The sequence below is a fragment of the Bufo bufo genome, chromosome 2 (genome assembly GCF_905171765.1).
Source record: "Bufo bufo chromosome 2, aBufBuf1.1, whole genome shotgun sequence".
In the NCBI taxonomy this organism is placed as follows: domain Eukaryota; kingdom Metazoa; phylum Chordata; class Amphibia; order Anura; family Bufonidae; genus Bufo; species Bufo bufo.
In genome coordinates this window covers 776623250-776646468 of record NC_053390.1, presented here as the reverse complement: position 1 = coordinate 776646468, position 23219 = coordinate 776623250, and the positions used below count along the sequence as shown (strand labels likewise).

At 49.0% G+C, this 23219-nt stretch overlaps 1 protein-coding gene across 1 annotated transcript in view; it reads right to left on the bottom strand.

The window, feature by feature from the left end:
• Positions 1 to 23219, bottom strand: part of EVC (EvC ciliary complex subunit 1) — a 155758-nt gene that overhangs the window by 116537 nt on the left and 16002 nt on the right. Inside the window, exons 2-4 of the mRNA XM_040419113.1 lie at positions 23057 to 23185; positions 14195 to 14278; positions 11782 to 12014 (exon numbers count right to left, since the gene is read on the bottom strand). Of these exons, the coding sequence (XP_040275047.1) occupies positions 11782 to 12014; positions 14195 to 14278; positions 23057 to 23185 (446 nt within the window). The remainder of the gene's footprint in view (positions 1 to 11781; positions 12015 to 14194; positions 14279 to 23056; positions 23186 to 23219) is intronic.

Genomic DNA, 23219 nt, shown 5'->3' with positions numbered 1-23219 from the left:
GCATCCCACCAGCTCCTGGGTCACCTGCTGCTGCCCTCCTCCCAGAGCACTGCACTCCTGGAGTCAGACGTCTGAAGAGGTGAGCCCTGCTGGTCCTGAACGGAGGGAGAAGACTGCAGGAGCAGATAAGTATAACGGCGTGGCTGTTACTGCAATCGCTCTGCTTCCCCTCCCCTCCCTGTCTTATGTCTATGGGCCGCCTGGGTGAACTGAGGATGTTCTCTGTCCGGGGGTTCTGGGGCATGGAGGCACTATACTGGCTTATCTCCCTGCTGGGACTCTCTGCTCCCCCTTTATGAGGCATGACTTTTCCCTGGCGGCGCCAGCTAACCTTGGACAGAACAAGGATTTTGGGCTGCAACTGCAGGCAGGCGTGTGTTCCTTGTTAACCCCCGCTTTGCTGTGTTCGGCACTGGGGGACATGTTTTTCAGGAAGCACAGGGAGTGGAGCGCGCGATTTTTTCGCGCTTCTATGATGCGGCCGGGGGCCGGAGCCTAACGCGGCCGGGGGGCGGAGCCTAGCGCTCGCTCCGGCATCTTCCTCCGTCTGCTACAAAGGTTCCCACGCTCCTATCCGCTCCCCTGCTTCTCTCTGAACATGGATTAAGGGTGTCAGCCTAAATGGGCTGTGTCATTTTACCATTTCTTTTTTCATGTGCAGCACCATACTGGTCCACAAGGGTATGTGTGGTATGGCATCTTAACCCTATTCAATCGGCTTCTCTCTGAACAGCTGTCTAGCTGTGTATGTGTGTGTGTGTATAAATGCCTTGCTTCTGATGTGAACAATCTCTAGTTCGATTCCCAGAAGACACTTTTAAGGTTTCTTTTCTCTAACTGCAACTGTAGATTCTTGCATAGTTGTTATCATGCCTAAGCCAAGTCACCTTCTGCGCGGCCGCTGATTTGGCCTGAGTCACCAAGGCAGCCATGTCCTTTTTGGACCGTATGGCAGTTACCAATCCAGTGGCCCCTACCACTCCGTCTCCCCGCAGTCCGACCCTGGATCCGAAGCTGCTCAAATTTTTTCCTCCGGATAAGGAGGTTTCAATTGGTATCCCTCCGCTCCGTTATTGTTTCTCTTCTTCAGGGTAATTCCTCGCGTCCGTAGACTTCCAGGACGCCTGTCCGCATGGCCCGATCACAGAATCTCACAATGATTCCCGCGCTTGCCATGGGTGGCCGACTCTATGTATTTTTTTCGCCCTCCCTTTCGGGTTAGCGACTGCCCCTAGGGTCTGTACCATGATCCTAGCGCCTTTGATCGCTCTTCCTCGCACCAAGGACATTTCTTGGCGTCCGGATTACTGTTCAAATTAAACAGCTCGGACGGTTGATCGACTTCCACGATCCTTCTCCTCCTGTCCCTGAAGCTCTCCTGGGGATATTTTTGGATGCCTTGACCAAGAGATTTTTCTTTTATTTTCTTTCAGACAACTAGGTCTTCTGGATCCAGATGGCGGTGTCGCACCTTCTGCGCTCCCTGTGTCTCTCCTTTCGGGGGTACCTGCGAGTCCTCGGTCTTGTGGTGGCCTCTTCCGAGGCCGTACCATATGTCCAGTTTTTTTCTCACACTCTGTCGCCGCGACAGGAGATTTTTCCCTCTGGGACGAGACCTCTCGTGGTCTGTATGCTTACATCTGCAGGTGGCGCGTTCTGTTTTTTTCTACAGAACCTGACGGCGGGAAGATCGTTACTCCCGTTCTTTTCCTGGACCACTGATGCCTGCCTCTGGCTGGGGCGGCGTTCTCCGGTCCCACTCGATTCTGGGGGTTTGGTCGGCGACGGAATAGTTTTCCCTATCAACATCCTTGAGCTGAGAGTGAATGACTTCAGCCATCAAGGTGGGACCGCAGCCGGACAGTGATGCGGGAAGTAAAATAAATAAATAAAATAAAAAATTCTGCTGTGGGCAGAGTCGCACGTTCCGGTGTGGCCAGCAGTATTCCTTCCGGGAATAGGCATCTGGGCTGCGGACTTTCTAAGTCGAAACAAGGTGGAGCCAGGCGAGGGTCTCTGCATCCGGGTGTCTGCGATGACGTGCGTGGCAGGTGGTGCCGTCCGGATGTGGATCTGATGTCGTCATAGGTTCAACAACAAGCTCCCAGGTCTCCGGCTCGCGCCAGAGGTCCGAAGGCGTATGGGGTGGACGCGCTGGTGTCTCCGTGGCAAGTCTTCAGCCTCCTCTATGTCTTCCTTCCGCTTCTCTTTTGTCGAGGGGTCTACGCAAGATTGCGGTGGATGGGATTCGACCGTCCTCATCACCCCAGATTGACCTAACTGCGCATGGTTCTCGGACGTGGCTCGGATGCTGGCGGATGCCCCATGGCTTCTTCCCGACAGGGAGGTTCTACTGTCTCGGGGTCCTCTCTTCCTCCGGAATCTACGGTCTTTTCGTTTAACGGCGTGGCTGTTGAAACCGCCATCCTGAAGAAGAGGGGATTCTCGGATTCGGTGGTTAGAATCATGATCAGGGGAAGCCGGCTTCCTTCCGGATTACTATCGTACCTAGTAGGCCTTCATGACTTTTTGTGAGAACTCGGGGTTCCCTCCCCTCGCTTTTCCATCCCGATGGTGCTGTCTTTTCTTCAGTCCGGACTTGAGATGGGACTGTCGCTGAGTTCCCTGAAGGGTCAGGTTTCGGCGCTGCCGTCCTTTTTCAAGGGTCCCTTGCTCTTATGGGTCCTGTGAAGTTCTTTCTTCAGAGGGTGGCACATTCGGTTCCCGTATGTTCCCCTTTTGCCTCCTTGAGATCTCAATTTGGTCCTGCGCGCTCTGCAGACGGCCCCTTTCGAACCTCTGAGAGAGGTCTCCCTGAGCTTTCTCTCCTGGAGAGTGGTCTTCCTTGTGGCCACATCTCCCATCAGACGGGTGTCGGAGCTGGCCGCTCTTTCCCGCCAGGAGCCCCTTTCTAGTTTTTCTCCAGGTTACGGTTGTGTTCCGTCCGGTTCCCTCCTTTTTGCCCGAGGTGGTCTCTTCTTTCCACCTTTAGCAAGGATCTTGTCCTGCCCTCCTTTTGCCCTTCTCCGGCAAACTCCAGGGAACGCGCTCTACACTCCCTGGCTGTCGTCCGGGCCTTGGAAGTGTATCTCACGGCTACCACTTACGTCCGCAGTTCTGATTCCTCCTTGTGGTTTCTGAGGGACCTCGTAGGGGTCTGGCGGCCTCCAAGGTCACTGTGGCGCAATGGATCCGATCTGCTGTTGTCGCGCTCGTGTTAGGGTTCCCCCGGCACAAAATGCTGCTCACGCCACTAGGGTGGTGAAGGCTTCCTGGGCAAGGCGCAATCGTGCGTCTAAGCTGCGTAGGGCGGCCACCTGGTCGTCCTTACGTTCCTTTACGAAGTTTTATCAGCTGCATCCCTGATGCTGTCTTTGACCGCAGGGTTTTACAGGCTGTGGTTCCTGTTTGACCGTTGGACGTTCCTCCTGGCGGTGCTGAGATTTTTTCCCACCCCATGGACTGCTTTAGGACGTCCCATGGTCTGTGTCCCCCAATGGAAAAAAGCACGAGAAAAGGAGATTTTTGTGAAACTCACCTGTAAAATCTTTTTCTCGTCTTTTCCATTGGGGGACACAGCTCCCACCCATTCTGTCTGTTGCAGGAGGGGTCTTCAATTCAGTTTTTGCTTATGGATGGACCTTATGGCTTGGTCCGATGGTTTCCATAATTTTTTCTTGCTCCTTCTCCTACTGCTTGTGCAACGCCTGAGTTCCTCCTGGTGGAGTCGGGGGGTATAGCCCGAGGAGGAGGAGCTCTTTCATTTGCATAGTGTCCCTCCTACTAATATCTCAAGCTATACCCCATGGTCTGTGTCCCCCAATGGAAAAGACGAGAAAAAGATTTTACAGGTGAGTTTCACAAAAATCTCCTTTTTTGTGATTTCTTAATTGACACAATTATTCAACCCCTTAAAGACTACCACTCTTAAGAACAGAGGTTCATTCAAGTGTTTTCGATCAGGTATTGAAAACACCTGTGGATGTCAAGGAGCAGCAATCAAGCATAATAAGCACCAATTAGGCAGATTTAAAATGACTGTGATACTCAGCTCCTTCTAGACATTTACTGGTGCGTTTACAAACATGGTGAAGTCAAGAGAATGGTCCAGGAAGACAAGAGAAGAGGTGATTTCTCTTCACAGGAAGGGCAATGGCTATAAGAAGATTGCAAAGATGTTAAACATACCAAGAGACACCATAGGAAGCATCATTCGCAAATTCAAGGCAAAGGGCACTGTTGAAACGCTACCTGGTCGTTGCAGAAAGAAGATGCTGACTTCGACTGCTGTGCGCTACCTGAAGCGCAAAGTGGAGAAAAGTCCCCGTGTGACTGCTGAGGAACTGAAAAAAGATTTGTCAGATGCGGGTACTGAAGTTTCAGCTCAGACAATAAGGCGCACACTGCGTAATGAAGGCCTCCATGCCAGAACTCCCAGGCGCACCCCCTTGCTGTCTCCAAAGAATAAGAAGAGTCGACTGCAGTATGCCAAAAGTCATGTGGACAAACCACAAAAGTTTTGGGATAGTGTTCTGTGGACTGATGAAACAAAATTAGAAATGTTTTGGCCCATGGATCAACGCTATGTTTGAAGGAGGAAGAACAAGGCCTATGAAGAAAAGAACACCTTGCCTACTGTAAAGCATGGCGGGGGGTCAATCATGCTTTGCGGCTGTTTTGCTTCTACAGGTACAGGGAAGCTTCAGCGTGTGCAAGGTACCATGAATTCTCTTCAGTACCAGGAGATATTGGATGAAAATGTGATGCAGTCCGTCACAAACCTGAGGCTTGGGAGACGTTGGACCTTTCAACAGGACAATGATCCCAAGCATACCTCCAAGTCCACTAGAGCATGGTTGCAGATTAAAGGCTGGAACATTTTGAAGTGGCCATCGCAGTCACCAGACTTAAATCCCATTGAGAACCTCTGGTGGGACTTAAAGAAAGCAGTTGCAGCGCGCAAGCCTAAGAATGACTGAACTGGAGGCTTTTGCCCATGAAGAATGGGCGAAGATACCCGTAGATTGCTGCAAGACACTTGTGCCAAGCTATGCTTCACGTTTAAAAGCTGTTATAACTGGAAAAGGATGTTGTACTAAGATTGAATGTCACTAGGGGGTTGAATAAAACTGATAATGATGTGAGCACAGAAAAGACATTTGTGGTTATTTCATTATAAATGTTATGTTATATTTGTCTAACTTACAAGTGCCTCTTTGATTTAATTGTAAACAAGATGACTGAAATGATCAAAATCAATGTCAAACTGGACAAAACACTCAATTTCAGTGGGGGTTGAATAATTTTGAACACAACTGTAAGTCTATGACAGACGGGAGTGGTAACTTTGTAATTGTTTGGGCTGAGTTTCTCCACTCCATCTCTCCCACTAGAAGGTTCCAGTCTAGCTAGAAATGGTATGTAAGGAGAGCAGTCAGAGCCCCTAGTGTGCTGCAGTTAGGGAACAGTGCTTGGAAGAGGAGACTCTGCCAGACTACCGAGTGACCAGAAGAAGACACTGAGACGGGGATACGCTGCCACAGGCGCTGGATCACCAGCCTTTGGCCAGGGTACCAGTCTTGAGAGAGACAGAGAGAGAGAGACAGCTAGATCAGGCCTTTCCTCAGCATCAAACCCTTCTTCTGCCATGGAGGAGACTGGAGAAGCCTCACCTGTATTGTTTTGCACCTGAATTCCTCCAGTAAAGAAGCCCACTGGTTTACTGCAGACCCTGACTCTCTGGACTTATTTCCCATTGGGTTGCACCATGCCTTACCATCCCTTCCGGAGAGCAGCAACACGTGGAGACACCTCAAGGTTGTCTGGGGGACCTAGCGTAGCGTTGGGGCTATCCCAAACCTGGCCTCTGCATTGGTAAGTCTGTTTTATATTTAGTCAGTGTTATTCCATGTAAAATGCTTGTCGACAGTGGGCCTTTTTCCTTTCCTCTTCTTTTTCCCCTTCTTTACAGTTAAAGGGGTTTGCCCCATAAAGAGCATTTATCATCTGTTGATGGGGTCACTTGGGATCTGTCAGAGAGCCTCAGCAATCCCAAGAATGGGGGTCCCCAGTGGGAATGAAGTGCTAGTGCACATGCCTGACGAGGGGCGGACTGGGAACTTACAGTCAGGTCAATAAATATTGGGACATCTACACAATTCAAATGGTTTTTTGGCTCTATACACCACCACAATGGATTTGAAATGAAACAAACATGATGTGTCTTTAACTGCAGACTGTCAGCTTTAATTTGAGGGTATTTACATCCAAATCAGGTGAATGGTGTAGGAATTACAACAGTTTGCATATGTGCCTCCCACTTGTTAAGGGACCAAAAGGTAATGGGACAGAATAATAATCATAAATCAAACTTTCACTTTTTAATACTTGGTTGCAAATCCTTTGCAGTCAATTACAGCCTGAAGTCTGGAACGCATAGACATCACCAGACGCTGGGTTTCATCCCTGGTGATGCTCTGCCAGGCCTCTACTGCAACTGTCTTCAGTTCCTGCTTGTTCTTGGGGCATTTTCCCTTCAGTTTTGTCTTCAGCAAGTGAAATGCATGCTCAATCGAATTCAGGTCAGGGGATTGACTTGGCCATTGCATAACATTCCACTTCTTTCCCTTAAAAAACTCTTTGGTTGCTTTTGCAGTATGCTTTGGGTCATTGTCCATATGCATTGTGAAGCACCGTCCAATGAGTTCTGAAGCATTTGGCTGAATATGAGCAGATAATATTGTCCGAAACACTTCAGAATTCATCCTGCTGCTTTTGTCAGCAGTCACATCATCAATAAATACAAGAGAACCAGTTCCATTGGCAGCCACACATGCCCACGCCATGGGGGGGCGTGGCCTGATCGCCGATGGCGCCGGTCGCATATCGCTTCTGCTCCGGACTAAAGCATCTTAAAGCGGCTTACAGCAACTACTCCAGCACCCTAATTTTATCAGGCACGTTCTTAAAAAGAGCACCAGTCATGGGGAAGGTTCGGAGGCGTCCTGCTCCGACGAAGCTAACCGAATTCTTCGGAAAATCGACCCCAAAAGAGTCGGGCCTAAGAGGGACCCCTCCTCCTTCATACATGCCCACGCCATGACACTACCACCACCATGCTTCACTGATGAGGTGGTATGCTTAGGATCATGAGCAGTTCCTTTCCTTCTCCATACTCTTCTCTTCCCATCTCTCTGGTACAAGTTGATCTTGGTCTCATCTGTCTATAGGATGTTGTTCCAGAACTGTGAAGGCTTTTTTAGATGTTGTTTGGCAAACTCTAATCTGGCCTTCCTGTTTTTGAGGCTCACCAATGGTTTACATCTTGTGGTGAACCCTTTGTATTCACTCTGGTGAAGTCTTCTCTTGATTGTTGACTTTGACACACATACACCTTCCTCAAGGAGAGTGTTCTTGATCTGGCAAACTGTTGTGAAGGGTGTTTTCTTCACCAGGGGAAGAATTATTCGGTCATCCACCACAGTTGTTTTCCATGGTCTTCCGGGTCTTTTGGTGTTGCTGAGCTCACCGGTGCGTTCCTTCTTTTTAACAATGTTCCAAACAGTTGTTTTGGCCAGGCCCAATGTTTTTGCTATCTCTCTGATGGGTTTGTTTTGTTTATTCAGCCTAATGATGGCTTGCTTCACTGATAGTGACAGCAATTTGGATCTCATCTTGAGAGTTGACAGCAACAGATTCCAAATGCAAATAGCACACTTGAAATGAACTCTGGACCTTTTATCTGCTCATTGTAATTGGAATAATGAGGGAATAACACACACCTGGCCATGGAACAGCTGAGAAGCCAATTGTCCCATTACTTTTGGTCCCTTAGCAAGTGGGAGGCACATATGCAAACTGTTGTAATTCCTACACCATTCACCTGATTTGGATGTAAATACCCTCAAATTAAAGCTGACAGTCTGCAGTTAAAGCACATCTTGTTTGTTTCATTTCCAATCCATTGTGGTGGTGTATAGAGTCAAAAATGTTAGAATTGTGTCGATGTCCCAATATTTATAGACCTGACTGTATAGTGGCCCTGGAAAAAATACTAAAAGTGGCCATGTTTTGTAGTCGGATCCAAATTGATGGAAGGCAGGGCCAGCAATACCATATTGTGGCACATTACACCACCCCAACAGAGCCAAATACCACAGTCCATCACAAAATACTGCCAGCAGCACAAAATACATCCCCAAAAACTCCCAATGGCCGGCCGCGAGGGCTCAGTCGGTCCTCTGGGCATCGACCCACCGGGAAATCTCCCTGTAAGGTCTATGACCAATCCGCCCCTGTGCCTGACTACCATTTGATTCACTCCTATGGGACTGCTGGAAGTAGATCCCAGAGAAATAAATGGGATTGCATTGTGATTTGCATGTTTGCTGCGGGTCGCAAAAAAAAATCCAACATGACAGTGAAGAATACCATCCCATTAGATATATAAGGGTCTGCGGTTAGTGGGGTGCCCGGTGGGTATACCACAAAACTTGCATTTAGGACCTTGCTATGTATTAAAGGGATTACCTCACCATGATAACCCTTGCCCATATGTCCTCTTAGCTCTTACAGACATCACAGAGGAGGGTTCCTCTCTGGGGAGTTCCTACTGTATATGCCGTAATGCTCTTGGCATGACACTTGCCACTTCTATGCATTACATGGAATGTAATCCATTTAAATGGCCAGCAACACTAGGAAGTGGAGGGTGGAGGACGGAAGCACAGGGATCGATAGTTTTTTTTTAAGGGATATTCCCATGAACAACTCCGTTAAGGACATTTTATACCATGTGGGATGTGCATTATATTCATGTCCACAGTTCTAGCATGGGTGTGACCATTGGTTTTCCTGTTGCTTCATGCATTTATGGATTTGTACTGACTGGAGACTTTCTACACCTGTTCAGACCTGTGTGAAGTTGGCACCCCATGTTCTTAAATTTCAAAAAGAAATACACCATTCGTTTGTGCTGCGTTTGTGCTGGTTTGTGCTGCAAAAATGAACGTTTGTGCCGGTTCGGTTCCTGAGATATTGCGCGTTAGATTTTTATGAAGCCCCGCCCACTTTCCACCCCATGTTTTTAAATTTCAAAAAGAAATACACCATTCGTTTGTGCTGTGTTTGTGCCGCAAAAATGAACATTTGTGCCGGTTCAGTTCCTGAGATATTGCGCTCTTGATTTGCTGAAACCCCGCCCACTTTCCACCCCATGTTTTTAAATTTCAAAAAGAAATACACCATTCGTTTGTGCTGCATTTGTGCTGGTTTGTGCCGCAAAAATGAACGTTTGCGCCGCTTTGGTTTCCGAAATATTGCACTTTTTTTGGCCTTTTTTTATTTTTATTTTTTTGTCTGTTAGGTTTAGGATAAGTTTGCAAACACCCATCCCCCCACACACACGCACACCAAATAAAGTTTATCACGCACACACACACTCCCCTATGGCCCGCCGGATGTTCTGGGCTGAGGCATACGCCCAGCTTGCCTCCGAGTCCGAGAGCCCCAGTGAGGACGAGGATGACCCCACTTTCCTTTTGTCATCCGCGTCCTCCTCATCATCTAACGATGATGATGAGCCCCCAAGGCGGCGGAGACGCCGCCAGGCAGAGCAAGGGGACCGCCATGCTAGGGACCCTGTGGCCCACCCTAGTATGAGCAGCTCTGGGGCTCGTACTAGTTTTCCGGCCCACCAATTAAGTCCACCGGAGCCCCCTACCGGTGAACTTGTCTGGTATACCCCAGAGCGTTTTGAGCCCGTGATTCCTGATTTTGTAGGCCAACCAGGAATGCAGATTTCCACAGTGGGCTTCACTGAAAACGACTACTTTAGTCTTTTTTTCAGTGACCACTTTGTGAATCTGATGTTGGAGCAGACGAACCTGTTCACCCAACAGTTTGTTGCTCAACACCCGGGCTCCTTTTTGGCTAGGCCCGGTGGCTGGACTCCGGTCTGTGCAGCCAAGATGAGGACATTTTGGGGCCTCGTGCTGCACATGGGCCTAGTCAGGAAACCTAGTGTCAGGCCTTACTGCAGTGGGGACGTCCTCTACCAGACCCCACTTTACAGTACGGCCATGACACGTACCCGGTTTGAGGCCACCTGGAAATGCCTGCATTATGCAGATAATGCAGCATGTCCCCCCAAGGTGATCCCTACCCACCCCCTCCAGGTACCTATCCCCAGGGGTGCGACCCGTGCCCTTACCAGTGAAAACCTATTGCTGGTCAGATATAAGGACAAGAGGGATGTCCTTGTACTGTCCACAATTCACGGTAACGGCATCACCCCTGTCCCTGTGCGAGGGGTCTGGTAGAGGACGTCCCCACTCCAGTAATGCCTGACACTAGGTTTCCTGACTAGGCCCATATGCAGCACGAGGCCCCAAAACGTCCTCATCTTGGCTGCACAGACCGGAGTCCAGCCACCGGGCCTAGCCAAAAAGGAGCCCGGGTGTTGAGCAATGAACTGTTGGGCGTACAGGTTCGTTTTCTCCACCATCAGATTTACAAAGTGGTCACTGAAAAAAAGACTAAAGTAGTCGTATTCAATGAAGCCCACTGTGGAAATCTGGATTCCTGGTTGGCCTACAAAATCAGGAATCACGGGCTCAAAACGCTCTGGGGTACACCAGACTAGTTCACCGGTAGGGGGCTCGGGTGGACTTAACTGGTGGGCCGGAAAACTAGTACGAGCCCCAGAGCTTCTCGTACTAGTGTGGGCCACAGGGTCCCTAGCATGGCGGTCCCCTTGCTCCACCTGGCGGTGTCTCCGCCGCCTTAGGGTCTCATCATCATCGCTAGATGATGAGGAGGACGCGGATGACAAAAGGAAAGTGGGGTCATCCTAGACCTCACTGGGGCTCTCGGACTCGGAGGCAAGCTGGGCGTATGCCTCCTCAGCCCAGAACATCTGGCGGGCCATAGGGGAGTGTGTGTGTGCGTGCGTGATAAACTTTATTTGGTGTGCGTGTGTGTGGGGTGATGGGTGTTCGCGAACTTATCCTAAACCGAAGAGACAAAAAAATAAAAAAAGGCCAAAAAATTAGAATAAAAATAAGAATAAAAATTCAAACTCTCTGATCAACTGTCTGAAGTTGATCAGCGGTGGGGTGTGCGATGCGCGAACAGTGGCCAGACGCTAAGAGTCCTGGCCACAGTCAGCGTACGCAGAAAAAAATAAAATAATATGCTTGTGCTCCAAAAATAGTTGTGAGGGGGGCAAGCTGCAGCACACCTGGGGGGTCTAGGGTCAGGGTTAAAAACATGGGGTGCAAATCAAGCGTGCAATATCTCGGAAACCAAAGCGGCGCAATGTTAATTTTTGCAGCACAAACTAGCACAAACTCAGCACAAACGAATGGTGTATTTCTTTTTGAAATTTAAAAACATGGCGTGGAAAGTGGGCGGGGTTTCAGCAAATCAAGCGAGCAATATCTCGGAAACCAAAGCGGCGCAAACGTTCATTTTTGCAGCACAAACCAGCACAAACGCAGCACAAACGAATGGTGTATTTCTTTTTGAAATTTAAAAACATGGGGTGGAAAGTGGGCGGGGCTTCATAAAAATCTAACGCGCAATATCTCAGGAACCGAACCGGCAGAAACGTTCATTTTTGCGGCACAAACCAGCACAAACGTAGCACAAATGAATGGTGTATTTCTTTTTGAAATTTAAGAACATGAGGTGCCAACTTCACACAGGTCCTGTTCAGAGAGGAAATCAATAGAATTTTTTATAATCTACCATGTACATAGAAGAGATTTATAGTTATATTACCCATTACACTGTAGGACTTCCGGGAAACTGCTGACACGAGGAAACATTCTCTCGTAGAATCTATCCAGACTGGTATTCGAATGTATGGTCGTAGAAGAACTCCCATCTTCCTTCTCCCCCTGACTCATGGATTCCATACTGCTCTCTGCTGAGTCCTCAAAGATCTGGTTGGGTAACCGGGTCCTCTTATAGTTCTCGTGCAGCGAAGGGTTTGATGCTCCATCCGCAAGAGGCTGGAACCATAAACATGGCGGAAAGAAGAGTTACCATAGTTACTGGACCTTTCCTATATGATTTATATATGGTATTTAAAAGGGGTTGTTCCCCGGAAAATATTCTACGGTTTTCAAACCAGCACCTGGATCTGAATATTTTTGCAATTACATATAATTAAAAATTTTGTACAGCTACTGAGATATTCAGTAAAATGTATCTTTATAGTGCCACTTCATTTCTTATTTCTTTGACCTGCTCACTGAGGTGGCCGCACATGCTCAGTGTCATCTTTTAACTGCCTCCTGAGCTGTGATAGGGAGAACATGGACACACCTCCTGAGCTGTGATAGGGAGAACATGGACACGCCCCCTGAGCTGCAGCAGAAAAGACACTCCCCTTCAGCTGTCAGCTTGATATAAATGTAGCAGAGCAATTATTGGGGAGATCTCTGGATCCATGTGAGGTGCAGGGCTGCTTCTAGCTTTGTTAGAAAGAGATTGTCATGTACTATATGATGTCTGATTTTTATTTTATTTTTTCATGGGAGAACCCCTTTAATGCTCAGTTCTTATTACAAATTGACTGCTATAACTACTGGGGGGAAAATGAACATTGCTGACACTACTGGTAAAGCAGAGAAAGGGAGAAAATTTTCTATTAAACATTTTAACAATATTTTTTTAGCACATATTAAAAGGGACTGTCCCACGAAATATATTCTACAGTTTTTAAATCAGCACCTGGATCTGAATACTTTTGTAATCACTTGTAATTAAAAATGTAGTATAGCCAATGAGTTATTCAATACAATGTATCTGTATTCCTCTTTGTTTGCACTTTTAGCACAGCAAACAACCCTGACTTTCTCAGTCAGACCATCTCTCTGACCAGAGAGGGAAGGTGGAAGAGTGACTCAAATAGAGCATCACACATCACACTGATAAGTGCAATGCTCTACTGTGGACATCTATATCTGGGCCTATCAAGAGAACATTGTTATACCAATTCTACACCTACTATTATCATAAGGATTGCCTTGCAGATAAAACCTTCCCCTCACAGCACGAGTAAACTCCCAATGGATTTTCCTATCTATATAGGACTTTTACCTTTCTGTACTGACTGCTACAGAAAGGCAATATTTTGTATTCAATTTCCAATGGTATACTGCTGCCAAAATAAGAAACAGCCTAAAATTCTGTGAAATGTTTTTTCGATGAATACATACCCTTTTCTGATGGAAGTGTTCCTTTAAGGGGTGGGGGAGGTATCCACTGTGACTACTAAAGTGGAGCACAGAACTATTGTGAGTAGTGCTGTGGAAGTGGCCAAATATATACAAGTGAAAACTGCACATGGTTCGCTTCCGATCCACATTTTATTTGCGGATCACACACAGACCCATTCATTTCTATGGGCCCGCTCCATACAATAGAATGAGATTCGAATTTCTTGTTGAAGTTCAGCTAATCAGCCGAATAACATTTTTGAAAACTTCGCTCATCAGTATAAAACTCCCAGAAAACCCCTTTAAGGCCTCATGCACACGGCCGTTGTTCTGTCGTTCCGTGCATCGGGCACTATCCGTGCGGCTGCTGCGACGGATCCATGCCCATTCAACTTGAATGGGTCCGTGATCCATCCGCACTGCAAAAAAAATAGAACAACTTCTATTTTTTTGTGGTGTGGAGGGAGGCACGGAGAGGAACCCCACGGAAGACCTCCGTAGAGCTTTCGTGGGTTTCTGTGCCTCCGTTCCGCACCGCACCTTCCGGATTGCGGTTCCGCTGTTTGCAGGCCACAACCGTGTGCATGAGGCCTAAGGCCTAAGGGTCTGGCATCTAGAGCTGACCAAGATGTGTCTAGACTACCTAAACCAGAAAGAATTATTGTTTTTAGAAACATCATTTTATTTTTTATTTTTTTTCTAAAATCTTCAATTTAAATGCTAAACATATGATCCCTGGTGCAATCTCTTCTTGCAATTCCGATTAGGTTAGATGTGAATAGCTTTGAATATTAAGGTTCCTCGCGGATCCGTTCGGTGTATTGTTCGCTGCAATAATGTGCACTTTATATGTATCTATGTATATTAGGTGACGACCTATTCACAGGAAGAAAAAAAAGCATTATACGGTGAAATATGCCGCCCCGTAGACAGAGGTCCTCTCTGCCTCATGGGCGCAGAATTCTTACCCTGAACTTTTGATTTATTGGATAAACGACTTTGGCCTTTAACGCAAAGGCTGCGACTCCGTTATCCGACAGTCGGTCACCCTCCTGTAAAAAAGAACAGAGCGTATATTACCCATAGTCCTCAGCACCCTTGGGGCAGGGGGGGGGGGGACCCTGAGTAACGATATTCAGACCGCCAACCACACCAATTTATTTTCCACCACAGAAAATAAATCCCAGGGTATAAAAAAAATCTAAAGAGCGGAGATTGCATAAAATATTTCCATGCAGCGGTGGGAATGGAAGAAAAATAAAGCAATTATTCACACAAATAAAGCCTAACAGAGCGGAACCGTATTAAGTTGACGAAAGCTGTTTCGCTATTAATTATTATGCGTCTGATTATCCCCTTGCTCGCCATTAGTGGAAGATTTATGCGGTTGTATCTCAACAAGGTGCTGTAAATACCTTTAATGTATGCACATGGCAAGCCGCCTGCTATTATAACCTCACAGATATGGATGGTGCCCAGGAAGGTAATTGGAAGATAATCAGATCTCATCAATGCAAATTACGTCACATGTACGTGGAAACGGAAGGTTCCCATGATCTAGGCCTGTGGACTTTGACGGCCTGTGTCACTCGTCGCGTATATTGGTCTCATCTAGCCCAGCGTGGCTCTGTGATTAATACCTAGCACCTCTGGTGGTCTAGGGTGATGAAGGGGTTAATATTCCTACCTATTAGGTCTCATGCACACGGCTGCATGTACTTTACGGATCCGCGAAACACTGATCCGCAAAAAAAAAACAACTAAAAACGGATGACATCCTTTTTTTGCGGATCCATTTTAACGATGCCCGTCCTTGTCCGCAATGAATAGGACAATTTCTATTTTTTTGCGAAACGGACATACAGAAACAGAATGCACCCTTAGAGTCCATTCACACGTCTGCAAAATGGTTCCGCATCCGTTCCGTTCTGGTGACCTAACCAGTCTTCCAATGGTAAGCACTTGTTGCCCATACATTGCCTTTAAGTGTACATAAGGCATAAACAATTATGTACTTTAACATTTCACATGGTAACATCAAATTAGCTCTTAACATTAGTTAAAGGGGTTCCCATTGATTTTAATATTTACAAATAGTCATTAGACTAGTAATTGCCTTGTTTTACATATGCCTTAAAGTTGTTTGTGCTAAAACATAACCTTTATTACGTGATTTGTAAAATCCCTATTAAAGCCAATAAAGTTATTTAAAACGCTCCGTTGTGTCACCTTCTTTACTTGCTATTGATTACCTATTAGAACACTGTTTCTTTTACAATGCAACCTCCTTGTCTGTGGGCTGTGGTACGCTGCTTCCGGCTCCACTACTGCTCAGTCCCTCATTGTATGCAATTCCACTACTCTCTCTCTAGAATTAGCTATAAGGCCCCTTTCACACGGGCCAGATTTCCACGCGGGTACAATGCGCGAGGTGAACTCAATGCACCCGCACTGAATCCGGACCCATTCACTTCTATGGGGCTGTGCACATGAGCAGTGATTTTCACGCATCACTTATGCGTTGCGTGAGAATCGCAGCAAGCTCTATTTTGTGCGTTTTTCACGCAACGCAGGCCCCATAGAAGTGAATGGGGCTGCGTGAAAATCGCAAACAAGTGCGGATGCGGTGCGATTTTCACGCATGGTTGCTAGGAGATGATCGGGATGGGAACGTGATCATTATTATTTTCCCTTATAACATGGTTATAAGGGAAAATAATAGCATTCTTAATACAGAATGCTTAGTAAAATAGTGATGGAGGGGTTAAAAATTTTTTGCAAAAAATTAAACTCACCTTAATCCACTTGTTCGCGCAGCAGGCATCTCTTCTTTATTCTTCTTTGAGGAAAAGGACCTGTGGTGACGTCACTGCGCTCATCACATGGTCCGTCACATGATCCTTAGTGGGTCGTGTGACGGACCAGGTGATGAGTGCAGTGACGTCACCAAAGGTCCTTTTCCTCAAAGAAGAGAAGCCGGGCTGCGTGAACAAGTGGATTAGGTTGAGTTAAAAAATATATATATATTCCATCACTATTTTAGTAAGCATTCTGTATGAAGAATGCTATTATTTTCCCTTATAACCATGTTATAAGGGAAAATAATAAAATCCACACAACACCTAACCTAAACACGAACTTCTGTGAAGTACCAAACATGCCGCTAAATGCATTCCGTCATAGAATCGCGTTATGGTCCGTGGTAACAGAATCCATAACGCAATTCTGCTTATACCAGTGAACGAATTTCAAAATATGAAATTCGCTCATCTCTAATTTATACCTATGGGAGGGACAGAAGGATGGGGGGAGTGGGAAGGAAAAAGGGCATAATATTTTAAAAAAAATTCTATGATTATTCATTTCAATGGGCCTTCCGAAAATAGCAGAGCTTAGCACTTGTTTATTTTCAGCGCTCCCATAGGAACGAATGAAGAACGCGGTGCACCCTCTGGGAATTTACGGCTCCGTTCTGAGTATAGGTGCGGGTCCCAGAGGTTCTAGCGATATGCCCCCAATGTCTGAGATGGGACAACCCCTTTAGTCCTCTAGGGTATGGCACAAGGAGGTGGTCTTAAATATAAAAAAGGGGCATATAAAATTAAATATAAATATATTTGTGATCATGGCTAAATACGAACTCGGGCAGCGCGCCTGCCTGGAACCTAAACCGGCTGGTGTGTGCCTGGAGCCGGGTACGAGAGCAGCCTAAAAGGGGGCAAAAATGACAACAATATAGTTAAGGTGCAAGACTTTATTACCTTATAACACCAATGACCGAAACGCCTGCGAAATCTCCACCTGTGGGTTAGGTATGTATCTGGTGAAGCAAGACGAACGCCATCTCCCCATCTTTCGGATGACATGGGCGGGGACCCCCTGCCGGGAAGCCGCTCCAATGCGGAAGGGATGGCCGGATATAGCGCCAGGGTCCAATCCTAAGCCAGCAGCAACCGTGCGGATGTGGCTGATGAACTGTGCTGCGGTGAGAGCGCCATTGAGATGTGGTAGTAGAGGGCTGTGAGGTGGCGCATCTCGGAGGGCGAGCATGAGCTGGCCAAACACATGTACCGGGCACCATCTATTACCAGTCGGGAAAAACTGAACCTCCACCGGGGGGCCTGCTTGACTAGTCTTGGTGGAAATTAACTTCAGCGTGTAATGGTCTATATCCTGCACCAGCTGTTCTCTGTGCAGACTGCACCGTCCTGCCGTGCTGCAAGTGAACTCGCCTGGCCTAAGGAAGCCGTAAAAGGCTAAATACATAGCAGCTTTAAAAATCAAGCTGGAGAAGGGCCCAAAAGGAGCACCATCCAGGGCTGAAGACAATTTCCGGAACATCTCCCCCGTGACGCCCTGCCTGCGGGACAGGGGATTGGACCTACCCTTCCGGACCCCTCGCAAGGTGGCCTTGATTGCGTGCGCAGAAAAAATGGACCCGCCCCCTGGGTTGCGGAGCATAGTGCGGTGTTGGACGCCCGCCAGGTACAACTTAACGGTGTTGTAGGAGAGGTGTAACTGGTGGTGACAATGGGCAATGAAGGCCATGATGTAAGGAATGTCCGCCAGGCCAGCCTGCGGGTGCAGACACGAAAACTCCTGGAAAGTTCTCAGGCCTGAAAGATAGTTCCTGGCTGTATTGGGGGCGAGGGACTGCTGCGCCAGGTCTCTTGCCAAAGAGACAAGCATGCCTAATCCATTGTCAGGGAACTGAAAGCCGGGGTGGGATATCTGAGCGGCTCGGCCTCCGGCATGACCTGAAAAAAGAGTGCGAAATTAAACCTGGATAGCGCGTCAGCTGCCACATTTTGCTCACCCGGAATGTGGCTACAATGCACATGGAAGTTGTGTGACAGGGCCAGCCAAACCAGCTGGCGTAATAGTGCCATGATCTTGGGGGACTTGGCCCTGCCCTTGGCTAAGATGTCAACCAAGGCCTGGTTGTCTGTCACAAACATCACCGGCAAGTTAGCCCAGAGGTGACCCCATGCCTGGGCCGCTGCAACGATGGGGTACAACTCCAACAGGGAGGAGGTGCGAATGGACTCGGCCTCCTCTAGGATAGCAGTGGGCCAACGATCCACTAGCCAACGGGGACCCCAAATGGCCGCGTAGCCGCAAGATGCAGCAGTGTCTGAAAAAATGGTCGGGCAGGAGGGAGACCGAGGCGATACGAAAAAGACGAAAAAGGAGACGCCGTTCCATCGGGACAGGAACAACTCCCACATGGCCAGGTCTGCCATGGCCTGGCCGTCCAACCGGATGATGCTGTCCTGTTCGGGTGCTGAGGGAAGAAGCTGGAGCAGCCTCGACACGAAAGTCCTCCCCTGGGGCATAATCCTAGAGGCAAAATTGAGCCGCCCCAGAAGAGATTGCAACTCGACTCTAGTGAGGCACCCCGTGGAAGCCGCATGGGAAATGACCTCCCGACACTGAGCGAGTTTCTCTTCCGGTAGGCTGGCCTGCAATAGAACCGAATCCAGGACGATGCCCAGGAACGAGACCCTCGTGGCGGGACCCTCAGTCTTTGACTCTGTGACCGGAACAGCCAGACTGGCGAACATCTCGAGGAGGATGGTGAGAATGCCGGACCCGCCCTGCGGATCCTCGACAACTAGAAAGTCATTGAGGTAGTGGATGACTGACCGGAGGCCCCCGTGATGGACCAAGATTCAATGTAGCGCCTTGGCCAGCTGGTCGAATAACCAGGGGCTACTCTTGGATCCAAAATACTGCCCGGCCCACTCGATGCCGTAGAACTGCCACAACTGAGGTTGGATGGGAAGGAGTTTAAACGCATCGGCGATGTCAACCTTTGCCAACCAAGCGCCCCTACCATGCAACAGGATGGCCTGAATTGCGTCGTCCACCGAGGAATAACGCATGGCAAATTCCTCCGAGGGAATCGGGGAATTAAGGCTAGGGATTCCGGAAACATGAGGGGCGGACAGATCATAAATCAATCTTTTTTTATTGGTGTTTTTCTTAGCCACTAAGCCGATGGGGTTGATTCGCCAAGAGGAAAACGGGATGCGCGGGAATGGGCCTATGAGAAACCCTTTAGCTACCTCCGACTGGAGCAACTCGCTAGTTGCTGGAGGGTCCAGGGTGGCGGACAGCAGATTCCTGCCTTCCCAGGGCACTTGTGGCAGCGTGATGAGCCCTGTGTGGAACCCCTGGCGGAAGCCTGCCAACAGGAACGCCACAAAATGCTGATCGTGGTGATCGTGAAGGAGCGCCGCCAAGAGGTCCACGTTGATGTCCGCTAGTCAGGACCCTTTAGCAGACTTCTTGGGGCAGGCGGACCGTGGGTGGCCCCTGAAGCACAGGGAGCAGACGTGGAGTGATCTGCAGCTGGCATACGAGCACCCCCCTGAGTTGAAATTATTGCAGACCTGGCTCTTCCCCAAGTAGACAATGGGTCTGCCCAGTTTGTCAGTGGAGGGGTTAGACGGAAAAGACCCGGAGGTCCCCGGGAGGGCCCTGTCCTGAGACGGGTGGGCGGTATTAGGGCACCATTCAGAAGAGTGGAAGATTGACTGACACGTCACACAGTTGGGAGCCCTGAGGCCAGCGAAGTGACGGCAAAAAAGCTCTGTGTCAATCAAAGACCAGCTGGTGACATACTGGAATTGGGCCAATGCTGCCGCTGCCTTAGCCGAGAAGGAACGGTGGTAGTCATAGAAGGCCGACCCACCATACTTGTGCCCCAGGTCAGTGACCAGGTACAAGTAGCTGTCCAGCTCCTCTCTCCTCTCCGGCTGTGCGGTGCAGATGATGTCTCTGAAGAGGCTGAAAGCTAAGAAAAACTCCGGGATTGTCAACTTGCGGTTGAGCCGTGAGTCCTTGGCCCGGAGGACCACCGACACATCGCCACAGTTGATGACCCTATTCTCGGGAACATCTTGAGCGGCAATTAGGATTGATGCCAGATTGACATCCTTCCCTGCCAGAATGTCTCTTTTGAGGTTGTCGGGAATGAAGTGAGAGGGGGACACCTGGGGAATGGGTCTTGGCATACCTGTAGCCAGCCAACCCGATGTAGATGGAGCCATCAGCGGGACGGGAGCCGGGGGTGCCATGGGTGGCCGGGATTCCAGCTCAGAAACCCTTGCCCGAACGTCTGCTACCGAGTCGACCAAAGAATTTAGGGTCGACTGTAGCTGCACCAGAGACAACTGGATGGACGACGCCTCCTGCTGCACCGCCGAAGTGCTGGGGCTGGTCATGAGCAGTTTGTACAGCTCTGCCTTCCTTGCGGTGGCCGGGTACGGAATGCCTCTTCGGTTTAGCTCAGCCAACAGCTTTGGGATGGTCCAGCTCCGAAGGGATGATGGACCCGCCTGGCTTGACATGATCGAGCCGGAGATGGACAGGCCGTCCTCCATATCCGAGGCACGAGACATGGCAGAGCAGCTAAAAATGAAAAGGCATGACAAATAAAGGAGAAAAAAAAAACGAGAGGGCGATGACGGAATGGTATTCGGATTGGTGCACGATAGAGAAACACGTACCGGAATAGAATTCGTAGGATGGCTCAGTAGAACCTGACCTAGCCGAACAGACGAAGGCATAATTAAAAGCGTGAACATGATCTGACTGGGACCCCGGTGGCGTCAGTGCGAACTTACCTGAACAGGACCGATAGGAACGGAGAAATAGGAACAAACCCCTGAAAATAAAGTAACAGGCGAAAAACATTTGAAAGTGCAGAGGAAACGGGTGACCTCAAACCTGTTGGAACCAATCGAACTTGCCAGGATGGGGCGCACCCTTAGGCCAAGTAACCATCCGAGCGCATCAGACCGGATACTTGACCGAAGAGAGCCGCCTGAGCGTACCAGGCGGTTGACAGAAGAGAAGGCGCGTAGCCATGAGATAGAGGCTGCGCGTAGCAGCGGCCCGCGAAGGGCGGTGGTAAGACATGAACCTAGAAGCCATGGAAAGCAAAGAACGACCAGGGGAGCAGCCGAAGGATGGCCCCTTAGAAAGACTCGGATAAGTCAAAGGACAGGTGCGTTAACCCGTGTGTTAGAGAAGAAACATGAAGACCCGGGCGTACCAGGAGTGTACAGTGCCCTGGGCGCACCAGGGAAGATAATGTGGCGCAACCAAAACCGTGACCGGACACCCGACTGTGCCCAGCAGACCAAATAAGCCTAGTGACATGAAGACAATGACGGCCTGGGCGAACCAGGAAGACCAGACAACCCTGGGCGTGACCAGGTGCCAGAGGCGCGAGGGAAGCCGAGCTAGCCCTGCGTAGGATACCCACCCTTGAATTTGAAAGATGGTGTACCCCAATGTGGTGACGCAGGTTTTTTTTTTTTTTTTTTACAGGTTTATGTCTGAATTTTGTTTCTTTCTGAAATTGCGTTTTTTTTTTTTACGATATGGCAGGTTTTAGGAAATTTATTGGCAGACTCATGCCCAGGGCCCAGCCCAAGCGGGGCCAGGACCGTGCAGCCACCTGGAGAACCTAACTTCTTCTACCCCCTTTCCCCTATCCGGCCTGGCTGCCCGCGAGCCTGCGCTCCACGTGGAACGCAAGCCGACACCGCAGCCAGGGAGACCGGCCAGGGGGCGGGTGACGTCACTGCCGGCGCCGGAAGGAGAGTGCCTTCCACTCTGGAACGCGAGTGCCTTCCACCCTGGAACGCACGCCTCCGTGCGCTGTTTGTAGGCAGAAGGAGCGAAGATCGGGCCCCAGCCTCCCCCCATGAACACCCCCCCAGGATAGGGGAGTCGCAGCGGTGTGTGCTGCTCACCCCCGAGCCGCCCGCCGCCGGAAGCCTGAGAGCGGCCGGGGACCGGCACCAGGAAGCGCGTGTGTTCCACCCTGGAACGCACGCCTCAGTGCGCCGTCTCATCCCCCCCCCCGGTAAGGAAAGAGCCGTGCTGGCTCCAAGGTGTGCTCCCCGCCGCCGAGCCGCCGGACAGTCAGGGAGACGGGCGGTGACGAGAACCCGGAAGCGCATGCGTTCCACGCTGGAACACACCCGCAGAAAGAAGCGGTGGAAAGGAGCCAGACTGCCGCTGTCCTCTGCCCCGCGATAGTGCCTCATACTTACCACTGGAAGGGATGAACTCTGCGCGAGGCGGCCGGAGATACAAGGAGACACACGTAACAATCGCAAGTGAAAATCCATGAACCGGAACGCCTACTGGAGGTGAGGGGAGTGGGGTTTATAAAGGCTCAAGCCCCTCCCACAAATGAAGGCTGAACTTCAGCCTTACCAACATATCTCGACCTGCTCAGCTCCTCCTACGCTATAAAACACTGTCCACAGATTGCATTGCATTTTGCGGTGACAGGTTCTCTTAAGACATGCTTCCAGATAAATTCTCTAACCCTAGATGTGTAAAATTGGGCCACATTTTGCCTTAATTTATGCCAAAATCTAGGTGCTCTCTTATTAGTAAATGCGGGCCAATGTTTTATCTTGAACTGCTCTGAAAGGAACTTCTGGGCACCAAGAAAATTTGTCCATGTCATTATTTATTAAAACTTGGAGGGAAAGTTAGGAGAAATAGCAGCCTGTGCTTACTGTTTGAATGGCTGAACATTGTGGCCTACAAACAGGACAGAATGGTGAGGAGACTCCATCATTTATGGAGACAGTTTTGTCTACCTCACTTATGCGATTACCTTGATCTCTGACATCTCCACAAGGCTAATTTCTTGCATCGTATGTATGCTGCGGAGAGCCCTCTGAGCTCCTGGGTATATGTGCCTATAAGCAATTACATCTTCTGAACCATCTATAACTGCTCAATTTAGGATGGTTGTCATTCCCCACAAAAGACTTCACACTACATTCTTGACTTACCTCCTCCAGGGGCAACAGTTTGGACTCTCTTATTTTCATCTTCTTTTTGGCTTTGGTAGGCGCCTCCTGGTTGCCTTGTTTAATATCAGACTTTTTGTCTTCCACAGAGGTCACAACTTTCTCCTTTACCTGCAATAAAAAAAGGGGGATAATACTGAAAACA